At 44.6% G+C, this 27,397-nt stretch overlaps 2 protein-coding genes across 3 annotated transcripts; one reads left to right on the top strand and one right to left on the bottom strand.

Annotated features, from left to right (window-relative positions):
• On the top strand, positions 1-14,058 carry RAC1 (Rac family small GTPase 1). Of its 2 annotated transcripts, XM_071571423.1 has the most exons (7): positions 1-149; positions 6,160-6,231; positions 7,580-7,697; positions 9,951-10,007; positions 11,504-11,566; positions 12,189-12,348; positions 12,511-14,058. In XM_071571423.1, the coding sequence occupies exons 1-7, from the start codon at positions 115-117 to the stop codon at positions 12,639-12,641; spliced, it is 636 nt and encodes a 211-aa protein (XP_071427524.1). In that variant the 5' UTR covers positions 1-114; the 3' UTR covers positions 12,642-14,058. The 2 variants fall into 2 exon arrangements, with proteins under 2 accessions (XP_071427524.1, XP_071427525.1); XM_071571424.1 differs by lacking the exon at positions 9,951-10,007 and having other exon boundaries at positions 2-149.
• DAGLB (diacylglycerol lipase beta) lies at positions 13,069-26,684 on the bottom strand. The gene is made up of 15 exons (XM_071571420.1): positions 26,517-26,684; positions 25,994-26,145; positions 23,760-23,934; positions 22,999-23,260; positions 22,787-22,912; positions 21,686-21,813; positions 20,584-20,710; positions 20,152-20,235; positions 19,630-19,707; positions 19,205-19,285; positions 18,994-19,121; positions 18,457-18,525; positions 18,289-18,361; positions 17,082-17,335; positions 13,069-15,710 (listed from the first exon to the last, which is right to left on the bottom strand). The coding sequence occupies exons 1-15, from the start codon at positions 26,609-26,611 to the stop codon at positions 15,518-15,520; spliced, it is 2,025 nt and encodes a 674-aa protein (XP_071427521.1). The 5' UTR covers positions 26,612-26,684; the 3' UTR covers positions 13,069-15,517.
• Positions 26,685-27,397: the final 713 nt, after the last annotated feature.

Genomic DNA, 27,397 nt, shown 5'->3' with positions numbered 1-27,397 from the left:
TTTCCTGCGCCCGCAGTCCGCCCTCTCCCTCCCCGCCTTGGGTGGTGCCGCTGCCTCGTCCCCGCTCGCAGGCTCAGGGCGAGGCGGCCCCGCTCCCGCTCCGCAGCAGCCCCGATGCAGGCCATCAAGTGTGTGGTGGTGGGCGACGGGTAAGTCCGCGAGGCCGTCCGTCGGGCCGGGCCCCGGGCAGCGCCGCCGGGCCGGGGCGGGTGTCGGGCCGCGGGGCGGGAGCGGCCCCCGGGCCCCGCCACGGGCTGTGGGTGATCCCGGCGCGGGATCCGGGTGCGGCCCTGGGCGAGCGGGGCTGCCGGGGCGGGGGTGTCCGCTCTGGCCGGGCCGGGCCGGGCAGGGCGGTGGGTGCCGCGGCCGTGGGTGGTGTCGGCCGCGCTTCCTGCCGGGGGCGGGGAGCGGAGCGCGGCACGGCGGGGCCGGTGGCGGGGCCGGACTGGCCCCGAGCTGCCCCCGGGCCGGCGGGGGCTGTGCCCGGGCTGTCCCCGGGCCCGTGGGGGCTATGGCCGGGTTGTCCCGGGCTGTCTCCGAGCCGGCTGTGGGTGCGCGGGTCGGTCCGACCTCGTCCCTGGAGCTGCCACTGCTTCTGCTCCTGCTTCAATCACCGAAATAATCCAAGTGGATTAAAAACACATTACTATGTTTTTAATGATATGAGAAATTAGTGCTGATTTGAGATGTCTTTTATGAAAGTAACAAAATTGTTGTCCTTTAGAGCTTGATTTTTGGCGTCTGACTCTGGCGGTGAAACAGAGTGAAATGGGCTGAACTCTAAGCTGATCATAGATGCCTGTGGGCAGAGGCTGCTTTTCTGGCTGCAAACGTCTGCTCTTGTAAGGCCACTGTCTAAAGGAGACTGATAAGGCACCTGAAATACAAATAGTTAATGATATTCTTGTCTGTGAAGAGTTACACCTACAGCATCCCAATATGGTGCTGCTTATAAGTGAGACAAGTTGGGGGTGCTCTTTAAAATCGAGTTAGCTCCTGAGTTTAGCAGTTGGATTTCAGTGTGAGGAGTGCTGGAATTGAGGTGAGGAATGGGTTTGTGTGAGTGTTCTCCATGATGTTGTTCCCACCAGCTCAGAGGGATTCTTTATTTTACTGGATGTCAGAGCTCAGGGGAACATCACAGGCCAGGTGGAAAACAAGACTTGTCTTATGCAGTTAGAGAGGGCTTTTTTCCCTTAGGAGAAACAAAAATCCCAGTGTAGGCTGAGCATAATTGGTATCACAGCAAACTTCTGTAGATGACAGAGCAGGGAAGTGTAACTAAATGGATTTGATGCTGTGGTCTGTAATTTCACATGGTGGCTTAATCTTCAAGTTACTTGTGTGGCAGATTTTTGTTGATTCGTTTTTAATTATGTAGACTTCCTAAAAAGGCAGCAAAGTGTGGTTGAAAGATGAATTTACTGTTTGTCAAACTCGTTTTGACTTGCTATGTAAGATTTTGAGCAGTGAACATGAAAGTGGTATCCTTAGCAGGATACCACTTTCATGAAGAATTTTCATGGTAATGTAATTCTTTGATGTGATAGGATGACTATGGACTGTATTGATTTTAAACCAAACAGATTTGCTTTTCTACTATATATTTTTTAATAAATCTGAACTCTGTTTACTGCCATAAATAAAGGTAATGTATCATGTGTGGGTGGGTGGGGAAAAATTCACTCTACTTCCTCAATCAGATTTGAGAACTCAGCACAAACAAACTGTATAATGTTCAGTAATTCATTCAACAAAACAGTTCTTTTGGTCATTTGCTTTGTAAACCATCCCACTTCCTAACGTGTTTGTTGATCTTTGTCTTGGAAATGAAAGTGGTGTAATTCTGCCTGAGTTTTGTATGTATGTGTGAACAAAATACAGTAGTTTAATTTGTTTTCCTTCCTCTTTAGGAACAAATCTCTCTTAAGTTTCTGTTCAGGTATTGCTCATTTTTGGTAGCTCCATTTGGTATCATTCTCCACTCAGTGTTTTTGAAAATATTTCACTATTTGTGTTTCTTTGTGCTGTTGCTGCTTCAAGAGCTCCAGCATTGCAGGTACTCTAGGAAATGTGTCCTGTTTGGCTTAGATAAGGCCAGAGCTTTGGTGTTCCTGTGAAACAATGCAAGTTAAAGATTTGCTTATGTAATAGAAAAGTGGGTATTGTTTTGTGTCCCCTCTGTAAAGATCTGGTAGGAACAAAATAAACAAAGCGCTAGAAGTACCTGTGATTAGTTTTTAATTTGTTAATGAGTAGGCTGTTTCTCATATGTAACCCGTGTTTGTTCTTAGAGTTTTGACTGGTGTGTGTTTAGACAACTAACTTGACTAGAAGAGCGTGCCATGTGTGCCAGTTGTGCTGTTGTATTCCTCCTTTTTTTCCCTTCACTGTGAGGATTGTTTGGGGGAAAATGAATGGCAACTGTTGCTTTGAGCTCAGTGATAGAGGACAGGAGGAATGTGCAGGACAGATGAGGAGCAGCCGCTTGAGGAGCTGCAGGAGTTGCTGTTGATTGACACTTGAGAAACAGCATTTGTTGAAGTTATTTTTAGCAGCCTTTGTTTCCCCTCTAAAAAGGCAGCTGTGGAGTGGTATGTCATGGAATGTTAGGAGGGTTCTGTGTTTTGGAGAAATTACCAATTGCTGAATGTCACAGAAGTGGTCACACTTCGTGTTCTTTTGTAGCCATATTTTAATTGTAGAAATAATGTAAGAGCAGTGATTTGAGAGTCCCTGTTTGGAATTCTGCTTAACCTGAGGCCTTGTCTACTAAAGCTGTGCTGTATTTGAGTTGATGGCGTGTGGAGAAGGGGAGGGAGGTAAAGGGTCATTTGCTTCTTACTGTTTGTGTGAGACCCTGAACACTTGAGATCTCTTCAGTGCCATCTGTAGAGAGTGCAGCAACTTGAAATTTAGTAACTTGTGTTACTGAACTTTTTAAAGTTTAAAAAAAATGTCCTGAAGAGCATGTTTGGGAGAGGGTGTGTCACAGTGAGTAACGCAGCTTATCTGGCAGGGCTGTCTGTGGCTAAACCTACTGTAGCAAAAGTCCTGAACTCTTGATCTGAGGGTGGTACTGGAGAAATCTCAGCTCCTGGTGAATGTTTGAGTGAAGACTGAGCTGTTGTGCATCGTGTCTGCCAGACAGGTGGGTCATGTGGGCCAGAAAAGGAAGAAAATGGCACAATCAAAGGTTTTTGTGAAGGCTGCCACCTGTTTGCAGATAAAACATGGCTCCAAGCAGCTCTAATACAGTGGGGAAATTTCATACAATTTGTTAGTGTAAGTAAGGGCTGGAAGAGAAGATATGTTTTGTTTTCAGGAATTAATTCATGTGTGTTTAATTAATGCATTGATTCCTGGGGTCAATCCAGAACCAAAAAGGGACTCAGTGCAGTGTTCTGTTAAGGGAGTTTTGTTAAGCATTTTAAGCTGGATTTCTATAGGCCATGTTTTTAATGACAGTCAAATGTTACTGGTTTCATTTATGTAATAGTGGGTGGACAGAGCTGTGATTAAGTAGTTGCTAGAAATCTTGTGACTAATCTTGGTGTTATTTTAGTTTCTTAGTCTCAGCCTTTATGTACAAGGATTTAAATTTTGCCAAACATACTGAATTCTCTTCAGGGGAATTGCTTTAATACAGAAATTAGAAGTCTAAAAAAGTTGACAAAGCACTTAGAGGATGTACTTTATAAAGGTAGGCATTAGTGTTTATTTTTAAGACTGGTGTCCATAATGATCTGATTTGTGGGGCAGGGAGCCAAAAGGCAAGGAAAGCAGGAAACCTGGATGGAGCAAGTCTGAAACAGAGTTGTTGGACGTGTTTTTTCTTGTTTAAACGACTCTGGCTGATTGGTGCTGCAGAAACACTCTACAGGCACTTCTAAGCCTGGAATGAAATCTCTCCCCACCTTCCTGGCTGATTGATTAGCCAAGCACACTCACCAGTCTCAGTGCAAGGTGAGCAAAGGAACCCGGGAGAGAGAAAAGCTTTGTTCTGCTGCTGAAAATGTTGGGTTCAACATTAGTTTGGTACAAGCTCAAATTACCTGGAATGAACTCAGTGGGACATGAACCGTCAGACCAAACGGGTTCTAGAAGCGTGAGAATGTGTTGTCTCTGCCTCAAGAACTTTCCCAAAGCACTTGGCTGTTGCTCCACTTGGGATCTGGATGGTTTTCCTGGTTGTCCTTCGTGAGCTGGCCCAGTGTGGCTGCCTGGATTGTGTAGTGAGAGCAGCTCTGCAGTACATCCAGACTGATCTAACTCATCAGCAGGCAGCTGAAATAGCAAGTTGTCCTTATGGGGGAGGAATAACTTTCCTTAACTCCCTGTTCTGGCTTGTTCCAGTCAGTGAGTGCTGGTGCAGGAGCTGAGGTGGGATCTCCTCTTTTGACAGCTGTTAAATGGGTCTCTGGGTGGGGAACTGCTCCCCCACTCATTCCCACAGAAACCTTTAAAGGGTAAATCCATCTTTTGCTTCTGAGCACAAGGGTATATCAAGCCTGTTACTACAGAGAAATGTTCAGAGATTCTACTTAAGGAGAACAGAATTAAATGCCGCCTTTCATGTTGTTGTTATAGCTTGGTAAAAGAGAGTGCATGCTGAAAGGAAAACGGTCTCAGACTGTGCAAGGAGCTGCTGTCTTAAAAGCAGGTGTGGAAAACAGGATGGAAAATGACATTGTATGATGAGAGGGAAAGCTGCAGCAGATGGGGCATTCTGGTGGGTATTGGCTCAGAAACATGGAACAAATCACAAAAATGGGCACTTAGGACAAAATCCCAGATGTTTTTGCACACTGAGGTGACTCTTCCATAGCTCAGGCATTTGAGGTGCTGTTGTCAGACCCTGCTGTCAAATACCGTGTGGGGCTAATGCAGCCTGGAACTGCTGAAAGTTCAATGGGGAGCCTTTTCCAGAATGAACTGTGACTTATGGTTGTGACACTGCTCAGATTTCCTCGTGAAAGATTCAGTTCAGGAGGCTCATGAGTCAAGCCTAACGCTAATGGCAGGATTGTACCTGGAGGTGCAGGAGGTTTCCAAGTTACTGCTGAGTGGCTTTGAGCAAATCGCTGTGGTGATAAAACATCTGCAAGACAATGCAGTTTTCCATGGAGCTTGTCTGGTTGGGAGGAGGGACCGGCAGGCTTCGAGGCTCTGGCAGAATCCTTGGAGGAACTGGTTGTGTGCTCTGCTCTGGAATCCCTCACACTGCGAAAGGATTGAGCCCTGCGAGTGGGGAGCCTGCAAGGGAACCAGCCGGCAGTATCAGAAACACTTTAGCAAAGGCTATTTTAAAAAGTTACAAGTTTTCCAACACTGTAATTGAAATTGTAACAAAAATTCAACTGTGTCATTAATCTATGTTTGACCCCAGATAAGATGTGAGGAGGAGGGTGGAGAGGGAAGGACCTGCCTGCCAGAGCTCTGAGAGAAATCTGGAACGGAACCTTGTCCTGCCCCCATCTGAGGCTGTTGAGAATTAGATCAGTAGGGAAAGGTTTGGTGTTCCAAGTTTTCCAATAGTGGAATGTAATTTATCTATAAATCAGTTCAGGAAATATTTGAATAGTTGGTGAATGCCTGTGGGGAGTCCCTTTGCAATAGCAATAATGTGAGGTCATCATTTGTGTTTGATACTTAAATACTCAAAAGTAACAATGTGTTGAGAAATTATACTTCGCAAACTTGTTTTAATTTTCCTTCTGTGCAAGTGTACCATTTTCTCAAAAAGATAACAGTTTTGCAACTATGTAAAGGATATCTGGAAGTACTTCTCAGTTTTTTTAATTTCAGGTAGTTGAGTAAGTTGGTCTCCGTGAGCATTCAGTCAGGGGACTAGCAGATGTTGGTAGTCTTGTTAATACTTGTGTTTGGGTTTTTTTCCTAAACATTTACAAAATGTGGTAATTTATGACTTCACAAAGTGGATGTTTATATTAGGTGTGTTTCCATTGCCACTTATCTTCAGGCTGCAGCCTGTCAGCTGCTTTCCTGCACAGTGACTACTGATGCTTCTTGGAGACACTCCTTAGGTGACTGGTCTTTAGGTGACTGGATGTAATTAATCTTCTTCCTGTAAAAGGAATATGATTCCTTGTTATTGAAGATGAATGTGTTTGACATGTGAACTTTCTCTTTTTCCAGTGCTGTAGGTAAGACATGCCTACTCATCAGCTACACAACCAATGCATTTCCTGGAGAGTATATACCCACGGTGTAAGTACTTCTGAAATCCAAAGAACTCATTTCTGTCAACATCTCTGTGCCTTCTGCCATTCCAGATTCCTTATTTGCACTGTTTGAATTGGCTGCAAGTGCCCCTCAGTTTAATCTTAAATGTTTCACTGAGTATCCAGGTGTGTGTAGGGAGAAGCACTTTGGGCTTTTGCTGCTTGGCAGGTCACACCAGTGCTTGTCATGGTCCCTCAGTTTGGCTCTCTCTGCCCTCCAGGCCTGGCTGAATAGGGGCTAACACTTGCTAACATTTTATCAGATGTTTTTCTTTGTTAAAATGGTGTTTCTGTCATTAATGTCATTCATATGAAGCAGTCCCAAGGCTGAACAGCTTGTAAAACACCATATTGGAGTCAGAAATAGCTGGCTTGCATGGCTGGAGATTTTTTGTTTGTTTCCTTCCACTTTTTGGCTGCTCCAATGCTGTGCTAAGTCAGCCACAGCTCTGGAGCTCCTCAGGCCACACGGGGGACACTCCTTTATTTTGGTGCTTCCCATTTTCTGTCCCGTGTGAATCTGTTGGTATCGGAATTAGTGCAGTTCTCTTTTTGAGGGCCTGCTGGGGGAGGGGCTCATTTGCCCTTTTCAGATGTCTCTGTATTTATCTGGCTGTGCTAAAGTATGGATGAGTTTTTCAGATAACAAAGTACATTCTAAGGAGATTTACAGATTACTTTTGTTGCCCATCCAAGGCCTTGTTGCCTTAGTTACTCCTGTTTCCTTTTCTTGGTCTAAAATTCAGGTTTTTGCATTACAGTGTCTTGTGTTCCCAGTGAACTTGGCTTAGCCTTAACGAGTCATTAAAAACTTTGCACCCACAGTATTGATGAGATAAAAGTGATACCTCCACAGTTCCCTGATTATTGGCTTTGATACTTTATTGGAAGGGGTTTTGATTAGTAGGATTAATAAGATTTTTTTTCTTACCTGCTATTGTCATTAAGGATTCCTTGGCTGTTGCTTAGGTATCTTTTATTCTAAATCTTACAACATGAGACAGATTAACTTGCTGAGTGTCCCACTAAGACTGGAAAGTGCTTGCTAAGTACATCACCTGCTTTCCTGTACTCACTGGGATTAAGGCTCCCTTTGGAAGAGCCATCATGACAAAGAGAACTTCTGCTCAGTCTGGACCAAGTCTGTTGTGGATATTTTTTATTCCATTACCAATACCAGGCTCGTTATTTAAAGAACTGACTGTCTCTGGGGAGCAGAGGGATGCACCAGAAGTGTTTCTTCCCTAGTTTCCCAGTTAGAGCTCTGTGAGGAAAAAGTCCTTGGGTGCCTTATTTTACTGCAGGCTAACACAGGTAACTCTCTTTATTTTTAGTTTTGACAACTACTCTGCCAATGTAATGGTTGATGGCAAACCAGTCAATCTGGGTCTGTGGGACACAGCTGGTCAAGAGGACTACGACAGACTCCGTCCACTCTCCTACCCACAAACAGTAAGGCCTGCAGGGAACCCACAGTCTGTGCAGCTTTGTCTGACACAGAGCATTTCTCTTTTGGAACATAAGGCCAACATTGTCACACTTGGAGTTGTATTTCTTAGTAACAGTGACCTGTTGCAACCTCCTTTCCTTCACCTTATGTGCTGTAGCTGTAATTGATAGTCCTTGATGTGTGTACAGTTAATACAAAGATTTAAATTTGCCTGGTTGTGTATTTGAGTGGACTGGTACTGGTGTGCTTCAGTGTAACTGCAGCCTCAGAATCGGCTAGAATGCTTCATTTAAAAGGAAAAGAAAAAACCACCCAAAAACAAACCCAAAAACCTCCTGGTGAATAGTCCCATCAGCCAGTCCATTGATTTCAAGGTTAGCATGCCTGCCAAAAGCAGGGTTTGTTTTTGTTTTTAGGCGTGTTTTGGCTGCAACCTGACACTGTCACTGCTAAGCACTTGATACTGTTCAGCCTCTGAAGATGTTCTACGTGTGAGAGGCAGCTCTGAATGAAGAGATTATTGGTATTGACAGAGGCTGAGCTTTCCAATGGCCTTGAGCTCATGGCTATTTTATTGCTTACTGTAGTTTGTGCTGTAACATGGACACAGATGTGCTTCTGTCTTCCCTGTTTGCAAGTGGTTAAGTCCTGCCTGTATCCTGCATCCTTCCTTGTTGAAGGAAAACCCTGAAGTGACCTGCTCTCCTTTCCAGTGGGACCTGAGCTGCAGCTGCTCTTTGCAGGCTGGTTTTTTGGTCTCGTTGGAGAGTGGCTTTTACCTGGTGGAGCTGTGCTATAAGTAAAAAAAGGGTAATTTGCAGGGTATTTTTGGCATTGATTACTGTTGTTAACTGTCAAATATATGTTCAGTGCTGATAATGTAAAATGCAACATTGTTCTACTTAATCTACAGCATGATTGCTCTCTTGAGTAATGTGAATCTTATTTAAGGAACTCTGGTGCTATTTTTAGTAAACTGTCTTAATTCACCATTTTCCTTATTTCCCTGCTCACTAACTCCTACAGCTGTTGGCCTTTCCCATCAGTAACAATACCCCAGATGGATGTGAACTTGTCATTTTTGTGGGCAACTATAGTTGGAATGCCAGAAATACCTGTCTTTTTTATGAAGAGAGGCAACGGCAAACTATTTTTCTCTAATATTTAAATGCTTATAGGATACTTAAAACTTCAACTTTGCTTAACACCATGAACATATTTTCAAAAAGGTATCTCAGGGTAGAAAAAGGTTTGTCTGAAGACACTTAATAGTGTGAGAAGGTGCAGTGGTAAGGGAATAGCCTGTTCCTCCCCAGTGACAAAGGGACAGGGTGCATGTGCCTGTCTGCAGCCTGCTAAATAACTGGCTTTCTGGTAGGGTGCAGAATTCCTCGTCCATTTAAGCATCAGAGGGAAAAAATGTCTTCTGTACAAGCATGTATAGCTGTTAAGTACAAGTTTAAAGTACTTCCAGTTATTTGGATTGTTCTACAGCAGAAAATGGAAGAGGGTGGTAAGTCTTGACCTTCCTGTGAAGCAACAATCAGATTTTAGGCTCGTGCAGTATGAGATCCATCACCCCCACAAACTATCACAAAGCAAAGAGGAAGAGAACAGTGGCTGATGAAGCCTGACCTGTTTTGAGGATGTGCTTTCAGCCTTCCTCTTCCTTCACTCAGCTATTTAAAGCTCACCCCCTGCATGTTCCTGAGGTCCTCCCTTTCCCTGTGTGTGCACCTGAACTGTGTTCTGGGCAGGGTGAAAGCAGCAGGTGTTGGTGACTTGGGCAATGTGTGTGTTGGGATCAGCCACCACCACTAACAGGGGGGAACCTCAGTCAGGGCTTTGCATTCATTAGTATCTTTCCCCTTACTCATATTTTTATTTTATTCCTTAAAATACTCAGGAATTTTATACCTTCTCCTGAATTTATTCCAAATGTACTCGTATTTCCATATATTTGGGGAAGGAAAAAGTGGGATCGAATGGGTTGTTTCCTCAGGAGACCATCCCAAAAGCAGTTGTTGGCAGGATGCCTTTCAGGAGAGGTGCTCTTGCAGGTGCCCTGCCAGCTCAGACAGGGGTTCCTGGGCAGGTGGTGTTCTGGTGCAGGCCTTGGTTGTGCTGAATTGCAGGGCAGCGTCTCTCTTAAGAAGAAAAGCCACCCTAAGAATATCTGTGAGCACAAGTTGCTGACTGAGACTGTTTTCCCTTAAATCCACTTGAGGAGTAACTTTATCTCCTCCTGTTACTAGGTTGGAGGAACCAATGGTAAGAATATATCTTCCAGTCTGACAGATCAACCTATTGCCGTATGTAAAACTTTAAATAAACCTCAGTTCCAAGTTCTGTCATCTTGTCTTGCTTATGATAGTGATAAATTGGCCCCTATTTTTTGAACAACCACTTTTCTTGGAACTATCAAATTCCTAGATCTGAGAACTCTGTTACCAAATTATTTGAGTGGCTAAGATTAAATATTTTCTTGCAAATAAATAGCTTTTCCTACTTACTCAGATTGGTAGTGTGCAAGACACCTGAGATCTTCCACTAATTCCTGGTGGTTACACCGAATCCTTCGATCTCTGGAGCTCATAAAGGAGAGAGTCTGCCTAATGTGCAGCACTGGAGTCATCCCAGCCCTGCAGAATTGGAAAGCAGAAGTAGTGGCCATAGTATCACATTATTTGATGTTGTTTCTTTCTTCTTCTGGGACGCTGCTACGGAAACTTGGGGTGATGCATGACCAACTGGGTTGCAAGTGCTTAGCAGTGCAGATGTCAGCTGCTGACCTAACAAATGCCTTGAAATGCAGCACAATCAACTAACACTCTGCAGTGCCTGATTCTGTAACACGGTGATACCGGAGTAAGGTCGGATGCAGAGGTAGGTCGGGGAAAGCTGGGCTTGTTTGAGAGCTGCTTGAGTTTGGGTCCTACAGCAAGACAAAAACATCATCACAGACAGGCACATGAACCTCAGGGTTGTTGAGTGCTCACAGACTGTAGCACGGTATCTGTGAAGCTCCTTGTTTTCTGAAGTGTATCCTGCAGTTATGTAAACACGTGCCCTGGGATGTTTTTACCTGCTCACTCCTGGAATCTTCTGCCTTCAGTTGAAAAGCAAGATGAAAACCACCCATTTTTCTTTTTGCTATCCCATTGCTTAGAAAGGAAAGGAGGGAGCTTTGGGATTTTTTAGTGCCCTTCTCAATCCTACTTTGGTTATAGAGAAATTCTGAAATCTTTTTTATATTGACATTCAGCAGAAGTGAAGTTTTACAAGAGGTTCTGAAGAAGTTCTTTAAGATTCTTCTGATTTGGGCATGGAAGTAATAATTGTAGAAATTCTTACATGATTTTTTTGCTTTTATTCCATACTGTGCACTTGGCCCTTGAAATTGAAGAGTATTTTAGAGTTGTATATTGATAGTTAACACTTTGCAACATCATATGCCGGTGAGTTCCCTGCCAGTGAAGAAGAAATGACTTTTAGAGAAAGAAAACCCCATGCAAGGCAGAGGTGTTGTGACCTAGTTGCTGGCTACTGCAGTAGGTGATTATAAATTTGATTGCAGTCTATTTGTTGTTTGTTTTCCCCCATCTTCATGGCTGTTTGTAGCTGCCTGGGAGTGGGTTTCCCACTGGGAAAGCCTCCCCCGATTGTCAGAGGAGCCGAATTGCTGACCTCGCCTTTGCAAGTGTAATGGAGCTGACAGTGTGATAGAGGTCCTGGTGATATTGGCCTGTTCATAAGATTTTACAGTCCTTTCTCTTGTTGGGCTGACGTGTGTCAACTTGTTTTGTAGGATGTCTTCCTAATCTGCTTTTCCCTGGTGAGCCCAGCCTCCTTTGAAAATGTCCGTGCTAAGGTAAGGCCTTTCATTTCTCAGTGCTCATCGTTCTGTTCACACCAGTGGAGGGAAAATAGGAGGTGCTTTTTTTGTTTTAATGGTTGTCAGGCACTGTGAAATGTAGTTTGAAAAGGCAGAAATCCATTTGCCTCCCTGGTGAGTCATGGAAATTCAGGGCACACAAAACATTGATGGGATAACAGTAATCTAAGAGTGTTCAGGCAACAAGGTGCTGAGATCACAGACAGCAGCTTTCCTTTTAGTACAGTTAAAAGGTTTAAGAACAAATGCCTGTAAAAATTAGGTTGATGGCATTTGTTCCTTCCATCGGCCACCGTTCAGCACTGCTCTGTGACTGCTGCAGGGCTTCATGTCCTTGGGCAGCTCAGCTGCAGGGCTCTTCTGGTGTGTGAGGAAAACACAGCCCCTAATGGGGTAGTTTTATAGAGTATGGAAGTAGCTGTTGGCTTCATTAACAACAACGTGCAGCCAAACATCCTGTTCTAATCCTGCCCTGATGGCTCTGGGTGTTCCCTTCACTGACTGACCCAAAGTGCAATGAAGGACTGAGCCTTCCAGGCCTGACAGTTGAGGACCTTTGTGGAATTGTGTCCCCAGAGACACTGTTGGTATTTTGCAGTGGTATCCTGAGGTGAGGCACCATTGTCCCAACACCCCCATCATTCTCGTGGGCACCAAACTGGACCTCCGGGATGACAAGGACACCATTGAGAAGCTGAAGGAGAAGAAGCTGACTCCCATCACCTACCCCCAGGGCCTTGCCATGGCCAAAGAGATCGGTATGAGGCAGGGGGTGGTTGGTGACTGGATCTGCATTTTGTTTGTGGAAGAAGCTGTACCTTAATTAATCTAAATGCCTGCCTGGTGGTGTGAGGGCAGCTGGGAGCGGTGCTGCTGGAGCTGTGGGGAACTGCTTTGTAACTGGGTTTTTGCTTCCCCAGGCGCAGTGAAATACTTGGAATGCTCAGCACTTACGCAGAGAGGCCTCAAGACAGTGTTTGATGAAGCCATTCGGGCAGTGCTGTGCCCCCCTCCTGTAAAGAAGAGGAAGAGAAAATGTCTGTTGCTGTAAACATTACCCTCCCCCACCCCATCAACCCCGTGCTTTGCTCAAACAATGGAGCATTCATGCCAACTTTTTCTGTTATGAATTAGTTCTCTTCCATAAATTCCTGAACCAATTGACAATTTCATGGTTTCGTTTGTTTAAAGTATGATCGTTACCTTGCATTCTTCTAAGAGCAAACTCCTGAAAAGACACACCTATGTGAAGCCTTATTTTTAAAATCCTCTTCTTGCTCAATTAAGTGTTGCCAAACTATCTGCTGAACTAAGTTGCTTTGTTGTGCTATGAACACTAAGCACTAAACTTTTTTAAAGATTCTTCTTGAAAATGACTCTAATTTCTGGTAGGAAATGCAAAATCTCTTTCTAGTTTTTCACAGTAAGGAACAGTACCTGGAACGAGCAGGACACTGTGCTCGAACGTGTTTTATTACTCCGTGTTTCCTCAGAGCAGCCATTGCCTGGGGGTGTGGCTGAACCCCGACCCCGGCAATGACTGACACCCCTGAGTCACAGTGTAAATGCTTTATCATTGGTAAGGGCTTGGTTGCAATCTAGTTCTTGCTGCTGTGATTGAAAAAATAAATAACTATTCTTACTGACATGTATCTAGTCCTTTTGACAGCATTGTGTTGTGGTGGATAAATGGAATATTGGGTTGGATCAGACAATAGTGCCAGACAGTATTTGACACTGTACAGGTGACTTACACTACACTGCCAGGGTAGCTCAGCAACCATTTTCCCAGAGGTGCAGTAGTGGAGAGAGGTTGGTGTTCATTGGTAAATTCCTCTGAAGTTCAAGTAGGGCATTCATGTAGGTACAATTCTGGACCAGTCATTCCCACTTTTATGTAGTAAATGCTTTTCTTGTAGAATCTCTTCTTACTGAGCAATATAACTTGTATTTTAAAACCTTTCTGATGATAGAAATTTGCTTTTCTTTTTCTGTTGTAGAGTAGAATGTTCAAGCATATCCTCCTTATTTTCCTGTTATTTCTGGCCCAGTAAGTTATGCTTTCTGAGGAGCTTTTAGTCAATTAACTAGGTGTAAAAATCATGTGAAGCAGCTTTAGACATTTTAGTAATTTTTATATTTCAAACCTCTTGTAAACAACAAACCTTCTCCAGTCTCACTATTTGCAAGATCCCCCTCACTGTAACATGACTAATGCAGCCAAGTGTTCTCTGTCACTCCATGTGCAGCATAGATTGCGTAACGGTAACGGGTCTGTGAGGTTCTGTACTTAGTGCTAATGTTCTGTACCTTCTAAACTGGCAGGAATATGATGTTGAACTACACCCTTTCAACCACTAAAGCAAAATTTAAAAGTTGCAGAATTGTGAAGTTTTTACATTGATCTTTTGCTAATGCAATTAGCAGAATGTTTTGCATGTATTAATTAATAAATCCTTGAATCACAAGTGTGGTGATGTTTGAGTTTCTGAGCACGTGTCTTGTTCCTGTGCCACTCTGACCACGCAGGGTCATTCCACGGCAGCAGCAGAGAGTGCAGGTGTGCCCTGAGAGGACCTGAGTGCAAACCAGGGGCTGGCAGGGGTGCTTTGAGAACCTGAATTCAATACAGCACTTGGCAGAACTAGTTCTGCAGAGGCCTTGCACTCTCGCTGCAGTTGTTACAGCTCCTGCTGCTGCCTGGGCAGTGGTTCAAAGCTGCTGCCAGCCGGGACAGGACCTCTGTTCCACTCCAGTGTATGCAAACAAAAGTGCTTTTCCTTTGAAACTGTTACAGTTTGTGCCTAAATGCCCCAGATTCCAGCCTTTATTTGAAGCCCTGCTCTGTGTGCTGGCTCCTCTCTCTGCACAGAAGCTGCCCCAGAGCCTGCCTGGCCCTCCCCAGCCCCGGGGCAGTGGGCGTGACACTGCGGGACGCACGAGCAGCAGGGGCAGTGCTGGTGGGGACTGACTCCCTGCACAGCCATCACTGGTACCTGTTCTCTCACAGGAGCCAAGTTTTTATTGTGCATTTAGTTTTGTCTCCATACTGAATGTCACAGCAAGAACATCCACAGTTAATTCTCAACCACATCACATTACTTTTACTTACATTAATTATTTTTTAAAATAAATGCTGCTGAGCCTTACGAAGAAAAAAAGTTAAAATAGTTACACACTAGAAACAAGGAACACACTTTTAAAAACCAGTACAGCTAGTTATGCATTTTTGGCAACCAGATCCATGCTCAGTAGCCAGAACTGGAACTAATCACCAAGATGATGCCAGGGCCTGAACAATAATTTTTTTTAAATTCTCCTTAAGGAGTTTTAGTTTAAAATCAATAGAAGCACTGATGTGGATCAACAAAAAGAAAAGACAAGATTAAAGAATATTGCACATGTATATCCAAGTGGCAATGAACCACAGCAATTCCCCACCCCGGGATACCAGCACAATCTGTAAGAAAAATAGTGCAATCACTGAGAACAGCCTGAGCCAGACCCGGCCTGGGCCGGGCCCACCCAGCGCCCTCCCACCCTGAGCTGCAGCAGCACCAGCACGGCCCTGCTCCCTCCCTGCGGCCTCTCCGCCTCCCGAGGGCAGGCACGGCACAGACAACGGCATGAGGTGAGGTGGAAGCAGGTTTGGATCTGCAAGGACAGCGCGCTGCCCTCACACACATTCACTGTGGTCAGTGCTCAGCTCTGCCCGGGAAGGGCCCAACGTCCGGCACAGCCGCAGCCCCGGTGCCTCAGCCAGCACGGCGCTCCCCCAGGGCACGGCAGAGCCAAGGGCACGGAGACCCTTGTTCATTTTATGCAATGTGAGAAAAGTACTGAAATCCACTTAGGCATGAAAGTGGAATGTGTCCTGAATACCTGAAACCTGCAAAAAAAGCCCCACAGCTCCTCCTTGAGCTGTGGTTATACTGCACTGGGGGTGTATTCCTGTGTCTGACATGACAGACACGCTCCATGTTCCTGAGACAAACTGTTCAGAGCTTTGAGCACAACATCTGGCATGTGGTCTGTGATCATCTTGGGACTTATTAAAATGCTGCTGAAGACTGTTTCGTTTGACCATCTTGCCGTGTATTTGATATCTGAAGAACACAACCTAGAAAAACAAACACACCACAAATACAATGGCTCAGATCTGGAACAGACAACCTGGAGACTCCTGACCTTGCTCAGGGAGGAACTGGACCCTCTCACAGCCCACGTGGGTTCCCAGAGAGCTGCAGGTCTGACCTTCAGCAAACAGCTGGAAGTGCTGCCATTAAACATCTCCAAAGGCAGAACTCCAGCAAATCACACTGGGCCTTAACAGTGAAAGAAGCCATCAGAGAATCAAATAATGCTGCTCTCAGAAACATGGCATACAGTCTGAGCGAGGAGAGGGAGGGGGCTAAACACTGCACATTCACAAGGTTACTGTCACATTGAGGGAGTAAAGTCATAGTCATATCAATAGGACACTAGGCAATAGATTTAATGCTGCACATGTGATGCACCATTCTGTAAAATAAAATCCCAAGTACATGATGGGGGTTCTTGTGTGCTAGTCCAGCTTAAAAAAACCCCCATGATTAACTGCTGTGCTGTGGAGTAAAGATGGAAAATAAATTAACAAAGTAGAAGAGCAGCCATCGAGAAAACCTGTCAGGCCCTGGGTGTATCCAGCTTGTAAAACCAGCATTAAAATCATTAAAGGTTAAAGATGTGAAACTTAAACAAAATACTGATCTACTGAATGATTTCTTCTCCAGTTCTTTTCTTTCCTCTCTGTGAGGTACAATTTCTTTCTTCTTTTATAACATGGTCTTGTGCAAGTTGCAGATGCTTTTATTTCTGTTTCAGAATGAAACAAGAGGATATCAAGGCCTGTCTGCCTTATGGGCTGTTTCAGGTTGCTTTGTCTAAAAAAGCCCAACATCAACAAAACACACAAAAAAGCCCTGACCATGACACTGCCCCAACAGAGCCACAATCCTCACCCTTCCAGCAGTTTCAGCTTTCTGCTGTCTTTGTCTCACCTTCCTGCATGCACAGAAAAGCAGCACAGGACAGGAATCTAAAGGCTGTGTGGGTACACATGGGTTACCGGGGCAGCTGCACCCCTCCAGCCTGGCAGTTTTGCCTCTTTCTCATCACCAAAGCTCATGTGACTACTCAGTTACCACTTACTACCAGGACCTAAGACTCGTCAGGAATCCAGTCTGGCAAAACTGAACTCAGCAGTGTTAGTGTTTAAAATCCTCTGTTCAGCACATGCAACATATGGGCAGGAAAAGGCATAAAGAGGAACAGTGTCCAGGGCTTGAAGCCTGGAGGCAGAGAATAGAAACTGAAAGGCTGGGCAATAACCAGAAACGGGTGCTGGAGACGCAGGCACGTCACAGAGCTGGGAACAGGTACCTGGACAGTGAGAAGCAGCTTTAAGTAGGCTTTAGGAAAGCAGGCCTGTGGTATTCATTATTCTACTCACCTCCGAGAGCTGGATTCTTCTATGATGTGGATAATCTTTCCAGGAAGATACAGATGAGGATACTGAGGTGGTGAATGTAAGTGTGGCTCATCCTCGAGGGCACTGTAGGAAGGTGAGCGATGAACCATCAGACTCTCCTCGGCCAGAAGGGGCTGGCTCAGGGCGTTCTGGCTCCTGCCGTCCAGCTCAGTGGGGAAGTCGTCGGGATCTCCCCCAAACACCTCATACCAACACCCTCGCAGCAGGATCTGGTACTGCAGTCAGAGAGGAAAACTGTCACACTGAGGTTGGGCATCTCACGTAACTTATTCTGGTTGTGTACTTGCACACACATCATCTGAAACCACAACTGGAAGATTAAAAATTACTGTATGCACATGCTCCCCCCAAACCTGGATAGTATCTCCTTACTGAGTATTCTCCACAGTAATACTCCTTTCAACAGTGGGTAGCCCAAGCCAGAGTAACACTACAGAAAACACTACAATCTTTACCTGTTGAATTACTCTCTGTGGATTCTGCTCTGCAGATGTCTTGCACCTGTAACTTCTAACTGCCCATTATCTTATTCTGTATTTATGACATCACACAGGCCTCTGCATGACTCCTCATCCTGGGACTACGTGGAAATCTTGTGGGTACAGCAGATTTTAGTTGTTCAAAAATGGCAGTTCTGAATCTTTCAACCACACCTCTTTACCTCCAGTACCATCCCTGACACCAACAGTGATCCAGCACTTTCAAAACTGCTTCCCACTAACAGTAACAGGAGGAAAGCAATTAAACAACGTAACAGAGAAAGATGTGCTTTCCAAATTAATGATAATATTTAAGTAAAACCATTAATTTGTTTCCTTATTAGCACTAGTTATTAGAATATTAAAGTAAGTAATCTTACTGACTTTTCATAATTTTAGCTGTTTGGGTTTTTTAATAGTTTCCTTTAACAGCAAAACTACCAAACAGGTAATTTCAGGTCTTTGATGTTGTAAACAAGTATCTTCTGAGTCTTACTGAATCTCAGTTTCCAACAGTATGGCTTTACAGGACAGGAGACTAACACAAATGTCACTGCCTTAAAAACAGTTCTGTTCCAAAACAGAATTGTAACTCTCATCATTAAGATCACAAATACACACACCAATAGTCACCTATTAAAGCTGGCAACAATTCCACTGACTTTGAATCAGGAACTGTCTTTAGTTACCTTGGGTCTGTTGCAGTTTGCCACAATTCTCACTATTCTCCTCTTTAAATCCTCCATGTTGGGCATACTTAACCTGTTCAAACACACAGAACAAAGTAAAGCAAAGCCTCCTACTCTCTACAATCAAACACATCTCTGAAGACCAATTTAAAAGTGTTTCCAGCTCACCTTGCAACAAGGTCCTTCCCAACAATGATTGAAACAATGAAGTGCTTAGTGTAATCTGCAAGTGATTTGCTTAAAGAAAAAAAAAAGATGCACTTTAGATGCACTAAAGAGATAAATACACTTTAGTTTTAGGATGATGAGTATCATTCAATAAAAATACAAGTATGAGGCTGCAGCAGCAGCATTTGCAGTCAGTTCCTCAGTGGGCCGAAGATGACAGAGTAACTTCAGTGCTGACTACAGGGGTATGGACATGCTAAACAGGCCATGGGAGAAAAGACTGGTGAGCATTTTATTTCTGAAACATCTATTTTAAACTCCAATTCTACTACCTGACAGAATTCCCTAGAGGTATTTCATTCTGTACCATTCCCCCAAGAACTCTACAGTAACTCGAGATGGAGCAAATCCAATTCTAATGGAGAATGTACAAACTCTCAGCACAGTCAAGCCCACAGTTACCATCCAACATATCTGTCAACCACCTTGGAGACTTCTGTATCTCACACACAGAATGAGGCAACAGAAGCCTCTTACCTCAGGAGCCCTCCTGGAGGAGAGAAAGCATAACACTTTAATGTGGGGAAGGAGTTCCTGAGCATGATGGCCAAGATGGATGCTGTCCCACCACCCAAACTGTGACCAACTATCACAAGTTTATATTCCTACAGACAGAAAGAGAAGACAAACTTAGACACAGAAAAAGCTTTGTTTAATTTCAAACCAAATTATTTGGAAGGTAACTTACTGGAGCAATTGTGAATGCCTGGTTTAAAATTCCATCATTGATTAGTTTTCGATAGATATAAGTTGCAGCTTGAGTTATTCCCTACAAGAGAGCATTTGAAATTAGAATGGTGTTAATTAACCTGAGGTGTGGTACACGTATAGTTTAAATACAACACCATCACAAAACAACTTACTTTCTGCAAAGCTGCCCCTCTCTTTAACATGCTCCTGACAGAGGTCTAGTTATAACCAAATGGTCTGTACATAATATTGTACTCTGAGGGTTACAAATTCTACCTTGCAGTTCCCAAGGCACTATTTGATGAACAAGCACTGAAATAATTTGTGCAATCCATGTCACAAGGAGAACATTCTCCTGTTTAACTAAAGGATCCCAGGTGTTTATGGTTGGCTGATCTACAAACAGCTCCAGACTGCACACACCTTATGCACAAAGCCATTCTCCAGAACATCCTCCAGCGTCAGGTCCTCACAGTCAGCTGAGAGATCAGTGAGAATGTCCTGTGAAAAAGACACTTTGGTCGGACCTCCCTGCAGGACTTTGTGGCTCATGGATCCCCCCCTGCCACTCACCACTGTCACAGGGACATCACAACCTGGCTGCCAAGTGTGTGAGCAGCACAACACATCACACCAGACACTCCCACACAGCAAACATACAGAGCAACCACAGCTCTGAGTTCAGCTCTTCCCAAGCTGCAAATACACATATTACTGATGCCCCTCCACTCACAGTGAAATGGAATTACCACTGCCTGTTCCTCATACTCTTCCAGTGGCACAGGGAATATTACCCATCCAAGGGCAGGAGGGCTTACAGCTTGAGCCTGGAAGACTCATAACTGTGAGTTATTTTTACATGTGCCAGCGTAACACAGTTTCCTTAGGGCACCTGGAGTTCACTCATTTCTATAAAGCTCATCATTGATATCAGGTGGATGATACCTCAAAAGACAAGGTTCCTCTCACTGCGACCACAATAGCTTCTTTTTTGTGATCCAAAGCAACAAAAAATGGGATCTCATAGATCTGGAGGGGAAAAAATGTAATCAGTAAAGACATCAACCTTTTACAAGAGCAAGCACTTGTTCTCACCTTCTGAAAGCTCTTATGAGTTCCCTACTGTATTATGGAAAGAATCAGAACTGTTCTCTCATCTAGTTATTCTAAGTGCCTTTTTTGCAATACTGAGACAGATTTATGTCCATGTTTTTGTGGCTGTTCCTTTAGATTAGAAAAAACCTCAGAACTGAAAGTTTCCATCTGGCTTTGCATCTTGCACTTTATAAATGCTGAAGGCAAACTAGACCCTTCACCCCTTGCTTTCCCTGAATTAATCTCTCTGGGTTTTGCTGAATGCCTGTCCAGATTGTTTACCTTGTTATGAAAACTGATATGAATGAAGTCTCTGTACTGCAGTCCTGTTATTTTTAGGATGGATCCAAAGTGAAAGTTATGACGATCACTGCCCGTTATATCAGAATCTGTTGGTCTATTTCCGCAACTAACAAACACAGAAGAGAAAAACTTTCATGTTCCCATTTTTTAGCTTTCCTTTCAAGGAATCAAACTCAGTTATATTTGCAGAAGGATTACTGCCAGGAATCAAAAGTGCCTTTCTTATTTTTTTTTTGCAACAGCACCAGTGGTCTGATACAAGGTGTTACCTCTGCCCACACATCTGGTTCTGCCTGGGCAGTCCTGCCACACATTTTCAGCTCAACCACTGGCAAATACCTCGTTGTTACCAGACCATCAGCAGAGCAAACAATGCAGGAAGGAAAGAGTTCTTAAGATTACAGGCCAATGAGAAAAAAATACAAATAAAGAAAAAAGAAATTCAAATTCTGTACAGCAAGCTTATCTCAGTTTTTACCCACTGTATTATGTGATAATTCTTTGTCTCCAAGGAATTTATATTTCATGTTACTAATTAAGAAAATCACAGTTACGGTCACAAATGTCAGCGGTCACTTAAATACAGAGTAATCCACTTAGCAAAATGCAAACTGAGATATTGACTGTAAACATTTTTCATTAAAGGGGTAACAGGGAATAAAAGGGAGGCTGGTGGGACAGGGAACTTTTGCTAATTCCTTAAGACAAGGAAAACTGTTGATAGATTTCTATTATTTCTATACGTACATCTGTGCACAAAAAGCTTCCCTAAAAAGCCTCATTTTAAAATAAGTTTAGTTTAATTCCAATTCTTCCTTTGTTATTTTGCTAAATCATTTTGTTTATCTCAATCACAAACTTCTCTTATGAAAAAAACACCTAATCTGTTTGAGGGTGTAAAGACATTGGAATTCTGTTTCTACCAAATCTGTGAAAGATAACTACACCAGTCAAGCTCATGTACCCCTAAGAGTGATAGAATTTAACAAAACAAAATACTACTATTGAAACTATTTTATTTCTCCTAGCAGTATTAAATAGAAAGCAGCTGTGTGTTTTTAAGGTCTTGGGTCAAACCTACCAGTCACCTTTGAGCTTACAGAGTGCAGTAAAGGGGTTGGTGTATATGTAGTAGGGCCAGCCATAGGCAGCTGCAGCAAACAGCATGTAGTGAGCAGCATTCTCCAGCTCCACATCCAAATTGTCAGTCTGAAAGGACACAGGGAAAGAAAAGGAAGGAGAGGGAGGAAGGAAGGTGTTAGGCAGCCTCAGAATAATAACTGAACACAGATTAGTGAGAAACAAGGCATGATGAAATATACACTACTCAAAACGAAAACCTCAAGGTCTAAGAGGAACTAAAAATAGCCACTCATATTCCAGGAAAAAGTCTGTGTGTATTTATGTAACCACACAGCTGAAGAATCTTGAAAAGCTCCCATTAAATCAGTTTCTTCCAATAGTGATACACTGGTAAGCTCAATGCTGAAAACAACATTCACTCCAAATATGTTACTTAAAGGAATGGAATGTCAAGGAGAAGGCTGAAGAGTCTGTAGCAGACTCTTAAGGCACGACCCCATCACACTGGCTGGATTCAAAAGGGACTTGAGAGAGATGCATTGGCTGATGTAGAATTAGATATGTTTACTAAACACAGACCAAAGGAAGGGAAAAAATTTACAAAGGCATTTTACCACCAAAGAGTTGCAAAAATCAGTTAGCAAACTAACCCATCACCTGCAAGCATTTAAAAGATGCTGTTTTTGCTTCCTGTCTTGTCTAGGTACTTGCAGCAAACAGGCTACAATACATACTAAAGGACTAGCTTCTCAGTTCTATGCAAATAGTACCAGATATTCATTTTCTCTCTGTTCCCTTTCTCTCCCAGCTGTTCAACAATGATCAAATGCCCTAAATGGTTGCTTTTTTTGCACTTAAATCCCCAGGTAAGTTCTGCTTATGCAAAAGCAAAAAAATGTCTTGACCACAAACTCACCAAGCTGTTTTTCCTGCATCTATTAATAACTTAAATTGTTACCAATTTTTACAGTAGTGTTTCATTTTGTTAAGGAAATTACCAAAACAAAAAACCACCTCTGCACAGTGGTCTGCATTTCAGTTTGATCTGGCATCACCTCCCAGAGTAATCACAGCAGAGGCTGCACCAGCCCTGTCTTACCACGAGAGATGATGGAGAATGACACAGAACTTCTTCAGGCTCCTTTGGGCAACTTTCCATTTTATCTTGCTCTTGATGGAGCAGAATCAAACCAGCTGCTATGTCACTTGGCACCAGATCAGTGTCCTGCACACAGGAATGAAAGAGGGTGTTAAACCACCTCACCTCAGCGTGGGACACTCTCAGAACACAAGGCAATGTTTCCATCTCACAGAGAAGTAGTTGCGGAAGAGCTCTGCGATGCTGGTGAAGGCCACGCGGTGGTCGTCGTCCTGCACGATGCAGCAGCACAGCAGCCTGATCCTCTGCTCCCACACCCTGGTGGCCGTGCTCTTCACGTTGTACAGCAGCTGCCCCGACTGGCTGCTCTCCAGGTTCCGGCTCACCCCCTCGGTCAGGTAAAATGTCTTTTTGCCCCCGAGCGGGTCGAAGACAATCACAACTCCAACGATGGTGAAGATGATGATAACCCAGCTGGAGAGCAGAGGGGAGTGGGAGAAAAGTGTGAAACCAGATACCCCTGACAAGTGGGCAAGAAATCACAGCTAGAGACCTTGGCACACCAAAAACAGAGCTCGGTATGAAGTTCTGCATGAGCACCTTCTGCTCCTGCCCTAAGGTGCAGGTCTCGTTATTGGCCCTCCAACACCGGGCACAAGAACAGGCCTGTTGGCTCATCTCACACAGGGCACCAAACAAAATCACAGCCCTGTGCTTTGGAACAGCAACCCAGAGGTGTGGCAGCTCCTTTTCTAACTACCAGTGAATGACCTGGTTAATGCCCCTTTCACATTAATCCACTTTTCTACACTCCCACTGTTCCTCTTACTCTTTCTGATCTTCATCTCCTTTCCTTCACTCCAGCATGTGCTCTCTCAAGGCAAGCAGTTCAGGCTTGTTTAGGAAAGGCTATCAACTGATTTTCCATTTCATGTACACTATCAAGTTCAGATTTGTGGGGAGGCACCTTTACCTTGCAATAACTGTCCAAATGATGGCATTTATCACAGTCTTCTCACAGTGCACACTGCTGTCTGACACCCACACAGCTCCCAAAACAGCCCAGACGAATTCAGGGATGTAGAGAAGCAGGCGAGTGTAGAGTACTTTGGGAAGTGATTTTCTTGGGCCCGGATTAGAAATTGTTCCTGAAATTACAGACAGAAGTTAAAACAAGAACTGTTTACAAATGAACTTCAAGTACATCAAATCCTACCTGGAAATACAAACTTTCTGAGCTTTATAGAATGTAAGGTCTTAGCTCAAACCATCAAGTATTTTCATACTAATGGAGAACTATTGCTTAAGTGAGGAAAGAAAAACAACAATGGGTTTATAGCCACGATTCTTAGAATCTACTAAAACCCAAAAGAACTCTAGTCAGAGACAGTTCTGCACTGAACTTGAGGCATCAGTGCTGTGCCCAGCATAAGCCAAAGCTGCATCCAGGAGCACTGGCTCACCTACCATTCCTCATGACTCTTGGTGCCAACCTTTATTACTGTATTTAGCTTTTAGTTGGCTGAACATTTAATTTTTAGATGCTACTTTGTCTGGGTTATGATGAAGTTCTGTTTATGAATTCACTAAATAGTAACAGGAGAACAAAGGCAGGACCATTACCAGGACAAATACTTCTCAAACTATTTTCTGTATTGTTATTTTACTAATAACCTCTTCCTTTTAGCACTCCTAGGCAATAAAAAAGGGAGAATTTTTGGCCAGCTCATCTCCTTAAACCAGTTTGCTTATCCCAGGGTAATCACACATTGGGGTGTGTGTTCTCATGTGCAGACATGATAATTTATAAAGGCTTAAAACAATGCAGAACAAAAACGACTTTGGAAACTATTTTCCAGTTGTAAAGCTGTGGTTCACACCCAGTGATAAAGCTGTTTGAAAAGCCCTTAATCCTTAATTTTTCTCCACTCCCAGGCTGCAGCCTCTACTGCAGCTCCGTGGTTCTTTACACAGACACAAATCAGATGGAATTGTGATTCCTCAAAGCAACTTCTCCTTTCTCAGCACCAGCCCCAGTGTGAGGTCTCCACCCATCACCAACCATCAGTGCAGTGCAAGGGCTGGTGCAAGACCCACACCCAAACCCACACATTATAACCACCATCCAACATCTCACCGTTTAATTGCTTGAAAATTTAGCCCCATAATTCTTCCATTTCTTAGAATGGCCTTGTGGCTGTACTTTTATACCAAAGGAGGTTCTTTTATCCCTGCTATTTAGAGTTACATCTCTCACCTCCACAACTTTGATATAAACAGTATAACTTGGCTAAGTCTTACTTTTCCTCCTCTGCAAACTCTAGGAAAAACCAGTGGTCAGATTCAAGGCCAGGATTATCATCCACAACTCTGCTCTGACATAGTTTCTCTTCATGCACACTTTAAGCTTCTTTCCACTTAAGTAATTTGAAGAGTTTCATTTATAGCATGTTGTGAGAACCAATATATTAGAAATTGTGAGGTCTCTTCTATTATTCCAGAGACCACACACATATTCCAAATTAATCTTCTTAGTATTACTTCAATAATCAGGTGCCTCACCAGAAAAAATGCTTTCCTGGCATTTTTAGCCCAAAATGAACCATTTCTACAAATAACTAGAAGTTGCACTGGGGTTCTTGCTTCTGTTCAGCCATTCACTTCACACTGTGGGTCCTCTTTAACAGCACTTACTGTGCCATTTATACAAATCACTTTCTTTTGTGGGTTTTTTTTTTGCCCCAAGCAACCCCCTGCAGCTGAGGAACTTTCACCAGGCATGACTAAACCTGCCTGTGCAAGGCAAAACTGACACAGTACTTCAGGTGGTAAACAGATTTTTGAATACATTCCCCTAAATTCCTGTCAGAGAGGTGGAACAGTGTTCCATCAGAGGTCATGGTGAACACAGAGGGGGTTTTCATGATGCTCTGCTGGCAATGGACACATCCCTATTAGCCCTTTGTCCCAATAACAGCACTATCAATAGCCCTAAGCTATTGTCCATTGATTATGTTATATTCCAGACTAACAAAGATAATACTATTAAAGCAAATATATTAATGGTTACAGAGAGTTTTTCAAGTCTGACTACCATTAAAGCACAATTTTTTCGCAGTTTTTTAACGCCAATTCTAGATTAAAAAAACCAAACCCATAGCTATTACAATCCCACGAGATAAACACAAAATACTATTAACTATTTACCTTGCATACTGATGTACACGAGGGCACACAACGCACATATTATGGACGCCAGGAGGATGATGAGGACGAGCAGGTAGCTGTGCAGCAACCCTCCCCCGGGGCAGCTGAACTGCCCCTTGTGCACCGTGTAAAGGACAAGGATCCCGATCCACCTGCAGGGCAGTGAGATAACGAAAGTCAGAGCTGGAAGGGAGAAGTGCAACAATGCCAAGTGAGGACCTGACCCACGGTTATTGCCCTGACGAACGCACCGCACACCCCACAGCGGGGTGGGTGTTACATAAGGGCCGTGTGAGAGGGAAGTGACCACACGATGCCCCGCGGGAATCACAGCCCAGCCTGAGCCAGCTCCTCAGCCCTCAGAACCCACAAGCCCAGGCTGGGGGGCTAAAAGACCTCGCCACGTTAATCGTTGCAGTAAGGACGCTACACGAGCGCTGCTCGGGGATTAAACACGGCGGGCGCTGCGGGGGCACCGCGCGCTGCGTGTCACGGCTGCCCGGGCCGCGGGGGCGCTCCTTACCACACCAGCCGCACGAACAGTTCGAAGGCTCCCGGGAGCACGAAGTCGTCGCTGCCGATAGCCCAGCGCCGGCCGAACACCACGAGCCCCGGCATGGCCGGGCCGGGCGGTGCCGCCGCTCCGTCACGGCCCGACCCGCCACACACCGGGCAGGGACGGCGCGGCACGGGGCGCGCACGCGCGGGGGGAAGCCCCGCCCCGCCCTGGGGGAGCGCGGGAGGGCGGGGCCGCGCAGGGCGCGTGCGCAGGAGGGCCGGGCCGGGCCGGGGGAGCCGGCGCTTCCGAGAGGGATCGGGAGGGAGCTCCGGAACGGAGGGACAGAATGAACCCTCCAGACGGACCGGGAGCTCCAACACGGGGCACGAGGGGACAGAACGAGCCCCCTGGGACCTCCGGCACGGGGCATGGAGGGATAGAACGAGCCCTCCGGACCTGCACTGTACGCGGCCGGGCCCCCACGAGCTCCTGGCGTTTCTCCACAGGGACAGACCTGTTTTGTTCAGGGTGTACTGAGGGGGTGCAGAATGCAGCACCCACACTGCATCTGGACACTGTTCACCCGGGGTCAGGAGCCAGAACCGTCACTGATGAGGGACGTAACGATGGCAAATTAACACAGAGAAGAGAAACACTTTCTTGAGGATAAAACATAGGCACCAAACCCTGCTGTGCACTAGGCTGGAGTCCCCATCGTGAAATGCGAACGATCACTGATGAGGGAGATAACGACGGCAAGTTAATGCGGAGAAGAGAAACACCTTCTTGAAGATAAAACAGGCACCAAACCCTGATGTTCACCAGGCCTGGTGTTGCCACAGCGGCACCTCAGCACCCACACCGCAAATAAACACCTCTCACCTGGGGCTCGGAGTGAGAACCAT

Source organism: Pithys albifrons, chromosome 16 (genome assembly GCF_047495875.1).
Source record: "Pithys albifrons albifrons isolate INPA30051 chromosome 16, PitAlb_v1, whole genome shotgun sequence".
Lineage (NCBI taxonomy): Eukaryota > Metazoa > Chordata > Aves > Passeriformes > Thamnophilidae > Pithys > Pithys albifrons.
This window is presented reverse-complemented; position numbering and strand designations above follow the sequence as displayed.

What these genes read in the sequence shown, in the direction of transcription:
- DAGLB (XM_071571420.1), bottom strand. Translation starts at nt 26,611, where the DNA reads ATGCCGGGGCTCGTGGTGTTCGGCCGGCGCTGGGCTATCGGCAGCGAC. An exon ending in CTGTTCGTGCGGCTGGTGTG is followed by an intron (nt 26,146 to 26,516) that starts GTAAGGAGCGCC and finishes ACTGCCCTGCAG; the next exon opens with GTGGATCGGGATCCTTGTCC. An exon ending in CAAACTGCAACAGACCCAAG is followed by an intron (nt 17,336 to 18,288) that starts GTAACTAAAGAC and finishes CTCTGACTGCAG; the next exon opens with TACCAGATCCTGCTGCGAGG.
- RAC1 (XM_071571423.1), top strand. Translation starts at nt 115, where the DNA reads ATGCAGGCCATCAAGTGTGTGGTGGTGGGCGACGG. An exon ending in TTGAAAATGTCCGTGCTAAG is followed by an intron (nt 11,567 to 12,188) that starts GTAAGGCCTTTC and finishes GGTATTTTGCAG; the next exon opens with TGGTATCCTGAGGTGAGGCA. An exon ending in TGCCATGGCCAAAGAGATCG is followed by an intron (nt 12,349 to 12,510) that starts GTATGAGGCAGG and finishes TTGCTTCCCCAG; the next exon opens with GCGCAGTGAAATACTTGGAA.